The 10,138-nt window shown below is 40.8% G+C and overlaps 2 protein-coding genes across 4 annotated transcripts; one reads left to right on the top strand and one right to left on the bottom strand.

Moving 5' to 3' along the window:
* The first annotated feature begins 618 nt into the window (after positions 1-618).
* On the top strand, positions 619-2,252 carry LOC123866491. Of its 3 annotated transcripts, none has more exons than XM_045908124.1 (3): positions 619-947; positions 1,193-1,901; positions 2,120-2,252. In XM_045908124.1, the coding sequence occupies exons 1-3, from the start codon at positions 619-621 to the stop codon at positions 2,180-2,182; spliced, it is 1,101 nt and encodes a 366-aa protein (XP_045764080.1). In that variant the 3' UTR covers positions 2,183-2,252. The 3 variants fall into 3 exon arrangements, with proteins under 3 accessions (XP_045764080.1, XP_045764079.1, XP_045764078.1); XM_045908123.1 differs by having other exon boundaries at positions 1,193-1,909; positions 2,086-2,206; XM_045908122.1 differs by lacking the exon at positions 2,120-2,252 and having other exon boundaries at positions 1,193-2,033.
* A 2,041-nt stretch (positions 2,253-4,293) lies between these two features.
* LOC123866494 (E3 ubiquitin-protein ligase TM129) lies at positions 4,294-9,920 on the bottom strand. The gene is made up of 6 exons (XM_045908126.1): positions 9,346-9,920; positions 8,991-9,120; positions 8,190-8,326; positions 7,650-7,767; positions 6,275-6,396; positions 4,294-5,566 (listed from the first exon to the last, which is right to left on the bottom strand). Exons 1-6 carry the CDS (start codon positions 9,759-9,761, stop codon positions 5,413-5,415), a joined length of 1,077 nt encoding a protein of 358 aa, XP_045764082.1. The 5' UTR covers positions 9,762-9,920; the 3' UTR covers positions 4,294-5,412.
* Between the last annotated feature and the right edge of the window lie 218 nt (positions 9,921-10,138).

The raw sequence follows: 10,138 nt of genomic DNA on the forward strand, positions 1-10,138 counted from the left end.
CTCAGTTGCTGATGCTGGTGCTATTGCTGTTGATATTATTGGGTGCTCTGAAGAGCTCCCTAGGTTTCCACGAGCAGACTGCAGTCGACCTTCCGTTACACACCCGCAATTCTGTCAACTATGCTGCCAGAGGCTACAATTGTACCCCGAATGAGCTGTAGCCATGTTATCAGCTACTGCCGTCTCCTTTCCAACGTTGTCTCATCTAGCAGAATCGTCAACTTTTACGAGTGAGCAGCGGACAAAATCCGACCACTGCCTAACTCAGCTTCCACCTACGTTGGTCTATATGCGTCGAATACTTCGTTCATTAACTAATGAGCGAAGGTTGTTTTGTTTTGTAAGGCTTTCGTGGTTTCCGCGAGCAGACTGCAATCAAGTACCGCCCAGTACGCACCCACAATTTAGTCAATGACTCCTCCATAGGATTCAATAGTAGGTACTCCGAAAAGCTGAGGCCACGTTGTTGGCCACAGCTGAGCTGCCACCATGTTGTCGGCTACAGCTACCTGTCACCGTTTCCCATAATGAATCTTCCAGCAAAGTCACCAACTTTTGTGAGTGAGTAGTGATTAGATCTTGGTTACTGACTACCACTGCGTCTACCTGTTGGTCTGTATGCGTCGTTCGGTTTCCACGAGTAGACTGCGATCGAGTACCGTTGGATATACACCCACAGTTTTGCTAACGATGCTGCCAGAGGTTTCATCAGCTGTACTTCGAACAAGCTGCAGCCATGTTGTCGGCTACTACCGGTGCCCTTTTCCAACGTTGTCCCCTCTAGCAGAATCACCGACTTCTACGAGTAAGTATCCACCAGGAACCAATCCCCGTCTACCTCCGCTTCCACCTATGTTGGTCTATATGCGTTTTTCGTTCAGTTTCCGCGAGCAGACTGCGATGAAGTACCGTTCGATATACACCCGCAGTCATCGATACTGCCAGAGGCTACAACTGTACTCCGGATCCAGTTGCAACCATGTTGTCGGCTACTGCCGTCTCCGTTTCCAACGTTGTTTCCCCCAGCAGAATCGGCGACTTCTACGAAATGATATCCGTCAGGAACCAATCACTGCCTACCTCCGCTTCCACCTATGTTGGTCTATATGCGTTTTTCGTTCGGTTTCCGCGAGCAGACTGCGATGGAGAACCGTTCGATATACACCCGCAGTTGGCATCGATGCTGCCAGAGGCTACAACTGTACTCCGAATCAGATGCAACCATGTTGTCGGCTACTGCCGTCTCCGTTTCCAACGTTGTTTCCCCCAGCAGAATCGGCGACTTCTACGAAATGATATCCGTCAGGAACCAATCACTGCCTACCTCCGCTTCCACCTATGTTGGTCTATATGCGTTTTTCGTTCAGTTTCCGCGAGCAGACTGCGATGGAGAACCGTTCGATATACACCCGCAGTTGGCATCGATGCTGCCAGAGGCTACAACTGTACTCCGAATCAGATGCAACCATGTTGTCGGCTACTGCCGTCTCCGTTTCCAACGTTGTTTCCCCCAGCAGAATCGGCGACTTCTACGAAATGATATCCGTCAGGAACCAATCACTGCCTACCTCCGCTTCCACCTATGTTGGTCTATATGCGTTTTTCGTTCAGTTTCCGCGAGCAGACTGCGATGGAGAACCGTTCGATATACACCCGCAGTTGTCATCGATGCTGCCAGAGGCTACAACTGTACTCCGAATCAGATGCAACCATGTTGTCGGCTACTGCCGTCTCCGTTTCCAACGTTGTTTCCCCCAGCAGAATCGGCGACTTCTACGAAATGGTATCAGTCAGGAACCAATCACTGCCTACCTCCGCTTCCACCTTTGTTGGTCTATGTATGCGTTCGAGTTGCTAGGTTGATACAAACAGACCGCAATCAAATACCGACTAACACACCCGTGCTACTGTCATCGTCTCTTACAGAGGACAAGTGGTACTCCGAAGGAGCTGCAGCCATGTTTTCGGCTGCTGCCGTATTCGTTTCCTGCGTTTTCGCTTCTGGTAGATCGTCAACACACACGCGTGAGTAGAGGTCGGCATTGGATTACTGGCCTATGTTCAGTATATTATGTTTAACGTTAGCCCATTTGTACCAATTACTGGCATCAGGGCTGAATGTTTGGCTGAAGTGCTTACTAAGATGTCGGTCTGTATGTGTAGTCCATTCTATGGTAGGTAATTAGGTATGTTATGTCGTTTTTGGTATGGCTGATGTTGGGTGGCAGCATCAGGCTATCATTATGTTAGTATAAGTAAACATGGAATCCAAAAGGATTTTATACTGTATCAATCTGAGCGTTGTAATTTTTATAGGCCATTTTTGATAAGTACTACTATTAGTGGAAGGTGCCACTGGAAGTTAATTTTGAGTCGGTCTGTCAGAAGGTACCTAGTTACGTATGTACTTTATTATTATAATAGTACCTAATCGGACATATAATTTTAAGTAAGAAATCAAAGGCTGGAGTGAGACGGCTGGGGGAAAGAGATTAAGATGCGAATTTGGAATAAAAAGGAGTTCAGGAGCACGGGATAGTATGTACTTTAGGAGAGGGGGGATATGGGTGATTTAACAGAACACAGGAAATAGGGTAATGGAATCTGCCCGGTGTTTGGGAGTGACGCCGAACATCCCTCTTGTCCGGGGCCCATGCGGGCATCTGCCGGCTAGAGCCCGACAGACTCGGCTATCCGCAACCCGCCGACCCGCCCGGTTGCATGAGGGTATGCCTCGCTGGCAAAGCTGCTGGATATGTGAAACCACTTGGTAGAAGTATTCACATACACCAGCAGACCGCCGCGCCGGGATGCCTACTCTACTCTAACTGCTCTTTGTAAGAACATTTGCATATCACTCGCTTATTGAGACTGATAAGCTTGCTTGAAAGACCGACTTTATTTTCTTCTTATCTATTTTCATTTCATTTACACCTAAGGGTTTTCTGTATTGGTGGGAGGGAGTTATTAAAGGTCTAGTTAGATAGATTTCTATGAATAATTGAAATCTCATGGAAAGTTGCTTTCAGTAGGTAAGTACCTACATAACCCTGAAATCAGTTCGATTGGAAGAGTAGGTAGCTACAAATATCTATTCAACTTAATAATTAAACACTTAACTGGATAGTCACTTACTGTAACTTCTGGTATAAATCAATTGAGGAACTGGCGAACAAAATGGTGTAATTACACTTCTGAACGCATTTCCAAGCAAAACGGCCTGAACCTGTGCTAAAATTGAGCCCGAAGGTCATGATTTCGATTATTGAATACAAACTGGAACTCATTTCTAAACCAAATAGCCTAACTGTGCTAAAATTGTATCCAGAGTTTGTGATTTCGATCAAAACGGTACAATTAGGTACAGTAAAGTTTCAACAGCTTTCATTTCGGTTTTTGCTCCTTAATTTCGTGCAGTTAAACGGTTTTGTTCGCCAGCTCCCAAATTTCTGTGGGTAGGTAGATAGGATCATGTTTTGTTTCATTTTAGAAGGCATTTTGTTTGACGTGGTTATACTACCCCGTATTTAAAGCCATTTTATGATCTAAAGGGCCGTCAATACCCTTCCATGTAGTTTTAAACTTTTGTAGGTATTCGGATAAGAAATAATAATACTTGTATCCATTTGTATGAGAACAAAAATGTTTATTACTTTACTACTAAGAACTTAAGAAAAGTTACTACAGTAAATACCCTAGTAGTTTTTGTCAAAAAAAAAATAATCGATTAGGAGGTAAGTACAATTAAAGAAACATAAAAAGTCAATATAAAAATGATATACTTAGGTACAAAATAAAAAAAAGTTTCAACATTCACGATGCACATTTGGCAAAAATGACTTTAAAACGTATGTTCAACAAATGTACGTTTCAAAGTCAGTATTTTCGCCAAAAATCTGAGTTAACAGCTAACAATACACATTTTTGGCTAAATTCTTAACCTCCATTTATCGTGCGGTATATAAGGCAGTTGGTTGAACCACACTGAAAGCTAATTTATTTCGTGGGAAGAGAACACAAGTAAGGGCCTTATACTTAGAGTAATCAGTATAATCTTATGGACTATTATGTTGGGTTGTAGGTACGAAATAAATTCAAAAATATAAGTGAAGATTAAACCAATTTAAATAGGATTCTTGTGATTAAATTGGTTTAATCTCCACTTAATTTTTTGAATTTGCGTCGAACAACTCAGTATTATTCTGTACGTTACAAAGTCAATACTGAATAGTATAATCGTTATAAGTATTTAGTTAAAATTATATCAGAAATGCACACCTATTTTACAATATCTTTCATACTTTTTTTTGTTATTATCACATATTTTTTCTACCTATAACATAGCAGGAATGATACAAGTGCAGTTAACTTATTTTAGATTCACTGCTTTGTTAGACAGGAGAGATTTTATCTATCAAAATATATTCTTATTTTCTTATCCTTTGGTAAAAGTAATAAGTCATGAGGTAAATCCCTTTTACAAGGGCTTTGAAAATTTAAGTACCTACAACTTTTAAATTATTTTTCCACTCATAAACCTGTATTAATCAATAACTGGCATCTATAGCACAAATAAGTAATGTAAGCAACAAAATCAAGTGTCACGTTTTCGAGATTTATAAGCTATTAAAGTTGCAATGGTGTTAGACTATATAAAATGGCGGGCAAAATATTCAAAGCCCTTTTTTAGGGAATAGAACGGTACCTAATTATTCTAGATCTTTTTAGTCACAGTCAAGGTTGGCGTTGTCGGGCGGGGCACGAGCCGCGAGCCTGACTGCACGGAATAAGTAGTTTATCACGATATTTGCTTGTGCAAGAATCGTTCATGAGAAAGGGACATTTTAAAATAGCAAAGGGAAGTTTGGTTTGTCAACGATTAATCACGCTTTGAGCACTAATTTAGTAAAGTCAAGGGATCGCGGGCACGAAAAACCAGGTGCATGTGGGCGCAGTATAGGGCAACACGTCGACCAGAAGTTAACCCGGCAGACAGGGCCTAAGCCGCCTGCCCGGAGTAGTTTATCACGATATTTGCGCACGGACTGTCCACGGGAAAGGGACTTTTTAAGATGATAAAGGGAAGTTTTGGTTTTAGAAGACGCGGAAGTGATTGAAGAGATTGCGAGTACGGAAGTATCGCGGCAGTCCAGATTGGCGCACGATATTTTTGCGTTTTATTTGTGTGATTGGCGAGTTTCTAAATATATTTAGAAAACAACGCAATTTTTGCTTATCTTAAAAATTATTTAGAAATTTCCTTAAGTATAAGTAAAAACACTATCATAAAAATTATAAAAAATGTTGTGAGTTTATTTTGGTTTGATAGCGAGTAGTCACACTGAGCACTGGTTTAAGACGACGCGTAACACTAAGTAGAGTTCGCGGGCACAGGAGGGCAGGTTGCCTCAGTCAAGACTGGCGCAGCTGCGCGGGGCACACGTCCAGCAGGCAGAAGGTGGCGCGGCAGACGGGGCACGAGCCGCGCTGCGCGAGCCAGGCGGCGGGCGCGCCGGCCGCGCGCGCCGCCCACCAGCGCCCCATGCACGCGCAGCACCACAGCACCCTTGCCACACAACCAGAATGTGCTCACTCCACTCTCAGCCGCCGCGGTCAATCTCAACAGAGACTAGGGCTGACATGCTCAGACTTAATATGGAGTTAAAACGGCACATTTATGAAGATATATAAGTCTGTGTCGTTTTAACTCATTCTTAAATTTCAGCAATGTCTAAATTCTATACCTAGAGCTTACTTTGTATCTTAGACTGCGTCATCACTTAACACCAGGTAAGATTGCAGTCAAGGGCTACCTTGTACCTCAATTAAAAACCGGCCAAGTGCGAGTCAGACTCGCGCACCGAGGGTTCCGTACTCAGGTATTTTTTTCAACATTTTGTACGATAAATCAGTAACTTTTATGCACAAACATAAATAAAAATCTGTTTTAAAATGTACAGCTGGTAAAGCCCTTTCATATGATACCCCACTTGGTATAGTTATCTTACTTTGAAAATTGAAAATACTAATATTTGTTCATGAACACATTTTATTTTATTTTTGTGATGTAGCCACAAACAAATTCAGTTTTCGGATTTTTTCCTTTGGTGCTATAAGACCTACATATTTCATGATACTAGGTCAACAGGAAGTACCCTATAGGTTTTTTTGACAGACACGACAGACAGACAACAAAGTGATCTTATAAGGGTTCCGTTTTCCTTTTACGGTACGGAACCCTAAAAATACTTAGCTGTTTTTTTTTAAAGTTTACCTGCAATTGCACTGCTGGCACGGCGCTACATTTTGCTCGAGGCCGGGCGGCGGCGGCGGGCAGCGCTTGTCCAGTTTCACGTTAGCCGTGTTCTGCATGCACCCGATGCACACTTCCAATTCCTGACAAACAATAACAATAGGTATTTATGCTACGGCGGACGGACAGACTGACAGACAGACAGATAGATAGAACGATAAACAGATAGACACAAAGTGATCCTAGAAGGGTTCTGTTTTTCCTTCAGAGATACAGAACCCTAAAACCACACTGTATATCCAGCTGTGGGCGTCTATTGGTTGACGACGACAACAGTCTTACTTGACATATATTATCCTGTAGCCAGCTTGTTACTTGGTATGGGTTTTCATATGCACATCAAGGTATCTTTGCATAATATGTAGTTACTATGCGCGATAAGTTGAGACCGGAGGGGCGGTGACGCCACAGACGCGTGGTTGTACTGTAGACGAAATAATATTACAAGTTTCCACGTGACGTAAGCAAGTACGAGACTAAGATGTTAAAAAAATGGCGTTGTCTACAGTACAACACGGGAGCTCGAGGGGAAGTTACAAGGGAAACGGGCGGAGGGTTGCATTTTGTTTTTTTTTTTTTTTCATTGGGTTTTTTTTTTTGTTTTTGCGCAGCACTCCTTCATCAATCGCATTTGTCATCAATTTAATATGCTTCATCACAAACATCGGCAACTCAACATTTTTAATTCTACGACGACCTGCTTTCGTCGTAACGTCATTGCCTCCCTGCGTAAGGGAGTTAATTAGTTTGTAAGAGATTTAACGATGTAACGTGTTAATTTAATATTTATATTCATTATTGCATCTAACCCCACTTTACTACCTACTAACCTTTTAAAATATCATTGTACCTAAATCTTTTGTACTAGCCTTTTATTAACGTTTATACTATGTATCTTTTTAGCTATAAACATTATTATATTTTTGTAAATATTTTATGTATAAAAGTTGTAGGTTAGTCGAATAAAATAAAATAAAAAATAAAAATTCGATGCGAGTCTCAACTTATCGCGTACGGGCAGTAACAAGCAGTATTTATGTTGTGAGGGACATGTGGCCCAGTTGTGACAACGCAAATTAATTATCGATTATTATCACTAACATCTGATAATAACTGTAAATTAAGATAAGAGTCGAAATCTTGTTCTCTTAGTCAACCTGTATGTGGAAGGATCTGGGAACCCACCGCATTATTATCCCAAGAGAACTTCTACCATTATAGTATTAATGGAAAGGGGTACAACCCTCAGTTATAAGGAATAGGACTATAGAGAGATATATATATATATATATGTTTACCGGCACTCGCTAAATGTAGGCTGCCGAACAAATCTTACCTGATCAACAAAATAAACAGGGTTCTGGTCCACATATTGTTTGAAAATAGTCACAAATCTCTCTATCAGGGTTGGCAGCAAGGATATATGGTCCGGCACTCGCACTGGACGCTCCAACCTTCAAGTAAACAAGATAAAATCAAAACTAAACCTCCAATACAACTCTTAGGAGCCCTATTCACGGCGGCGATAACTCGTTGGGGAGCAGAGCTTAAAATAGTGCAGTTTCCACAGATGAAGGAAATAACATTATCAATGCATGTCGCCTTTTCCCTCTAACCTCACCTCACCCCGAGAGGGGCCGGATGAATGAATTTTGCCGGAGATACAAGATTTTTTCATAAAAATAGCAAAAGGAAAATTCAAATCGAAGTTTGTAATTTACTACAATCCATACCTTTCTGACTCATCTAGCTCAGACCCTAATTAAGGTTCCTTTGTGAAGAATAGTAATTCAGATTCAGAATAAAGATATTCTTAGTACAAGAAAAAACTTGAAAGAAAGGAAAAGTTGAGAGGAAAGGGTTCCAATTAAGATACCTTGGTTGTAGCTCTCTTAAGGCTGTGGTGGAGATCCTGAATGAGAACCTTTTGATGCTGTCCCGGGATGGTATGGCTTCAATGTTCACATACTGCACTTCATCCTCCCCTGATGGTGAAATATTGTGGCTATCTGTCTGAAAGATATTATGTTTAAAATTCAATTTTATTGCACAACCAATGTGTTATTTATAGTGCTTTTTTAACTTGGACAGTATGGGGAAATTCAAAACCATAGGAGGTACAGGAAAACTGGCTTAGGAAACTTTAGGTCTTTTTGTGAAAACAATTTTGGCAAAGTAAAATTTTTGGTCAAGTGTGAGCTGTACATAAAAATGAATGAAATTCTTCGCTCATCACACCATAGATGTCTAATTATAGCAATAAGAATGCCTGGCTGAGTTTATTGTGGGTTTCTTCTCAGACCAGGGTGCGTTTGGAACCCTTGTAGCTTTAGTTTTAAGTACATTATTAATTATCTACATCATTATTTTACAAATTTCAAAATTCTGTAATTAGTATGTAACTAACTTGCATAAATGGTAATATGATCTTAGTTTGAACTCTTTCAGTCTACTTTTTTTTTTTTAAAAGAATATTAGCCATGCTAATCATGACTAATACTCCCCTTTCCCCTCCAATTAAGCGTAAAGCTTGTGCCAGGAGTGGGTGCGACAATAGTGCAACGGATGGGGTTTGAACCGCCGACCTTTCGGAATTCAGTCTGCTCCTCAACCGTTGAGCTATCACGGCTTTATACATATTGATTGAAGAACTGTAGGTAAAAGAAATGTGTCTTACTGCGGTGGCAACCAGCGCGCAATCACTCTGCTTGACCAGATCAATGCCATACTGCCCCACTTTGACGAGCCATGTCTGAGTTGCTATGAACTTACTGGTCGCATTCAACTGAATGGATACCTTGTCCACACTGAAAGTAAGTATATAAATAGTTTGAATATACTACTTTAAGTCTTATTATACTAAATATAGATTTCAGATCATTTAAATGTATAACAGCTGTGGTGGTTCCATGGGTCACCTCTGACAGAAACTAAGGTATACTCTATTTCACTTACTCATATGAACAATAATATGCTCTGTCCAGCCAGTAAGGTACACAACGAATGAAAGGTTAAATTACTACCAAACCTACCCTCGATATTCGACGTTGAAGTTTGAAGCTAGAATCCGCCAATCAAAACCGGGTGGTACGTAAGGTAGCATCGCTTTAACAACAGGATGATTTCTTCTGTCATTTTCCCACCATTGTGCTATTTTGTACATCATGAGCATATGTATAATTCCTGTTCCGATTATGAAGCACGGCATCCATTGCCCACGCTCGCCGCCGCACCAGAGAGTCAAGGTGTACCCCAGGGGCAATGCAGAGTGTATTAACGCGGTTATAGAAATCCTTTTCATGTGGTACCCGATAAAGTTCACATTTTCCGACCCTAAATAGCTATCCAAAAGCTGTGGTATCGTAAAACCAGCGGAAATGAACTCAGTAGGCGGATAAACCACGCAAATCGAGAAAAGGATATAGAAAAGAGTTAATAAAACGTCCATTCTGAAAAATTACGTGTTACACTTCCGGATAATATTTGATAAAAATGTGGGTAGATTCAAGATTGATGCACTAACTCACTGAACAATGCAAAAATAGTTTTTTCTATTTTATTTTTATTTTTTTTAATCACCTTCTTCATGAACCGCAAATATTTTTATTTTTTGATTTGACAGTTGACAGTTAACACATGACATCCATCACGGGCTGACAGTGACACGTTCTTGGATGAAGGATTATATACTATCTCTATGGACACGTTATTACCACAGACTTTGGATGATTAAGATGAATTCTCTATGCCACAAACCGTTCTGGTTAATTACATCGTTTTTTTTTAGAATACGTCAGGCGTGTAATTATAGGTAGACCAGAATCT

Source organism: Maniola jurtina, chromosome 6 (genome assembly GCF_905333055.1).
Source record: "Maniola jurtina chromosome 6, ilManJurt1.1, whole genome shotgun sequence".
Classification (NCBI taxonomy): Eukaryota; Metazoa; Arthropoda; class Insecta; order Lepidoptera; family Nymphalidae; genus Maniola; species Maniola jurtina.

What these genes read in the sequence shown, in the direction of transcription:
- LOC123866491 (XM_045908122.1), top strand. Translation starts at nt 619, where the DNA reads ATGCGTCGTTCGGTTTCCACGAGTAGACTGCGATCGAGTACCGTTGGA. An exon ending in AGTCATCGATACTGCCAGAG is followed by an intron (nt 948 to 1,192) that starts GCTACAACTGTA and finishes ATGCTGCCAGAG; the next exon opens with GCTACAACTGTACTCCGAAT.
- LOC123866494 (XM_045908126.1), bottom strand. Translation starts at nt 9,761, where the DNA reads ATGGACGTTTTATTAACTCTTTTCTATATCCTTTTCTCGATTTGCGTG. An exon ending in GCGCGCTGGTTGCCACCGCA is followed by an intron (nt 8,327 to 8,990) that starts GTAAGACACATT and finishes AATATCTTTCAG; the next exon opens with ACAGATAGCCACAATATTTC. An exon ending in CTGTTTATTTTGTTGATCAG is followed by an intron (nt 6,397 to 7,649) that starts GTAAGATTTGTT and finishes ATTGTTTGTCAG; the next exon opens with GAATTGGAAGTGTGCATCGG.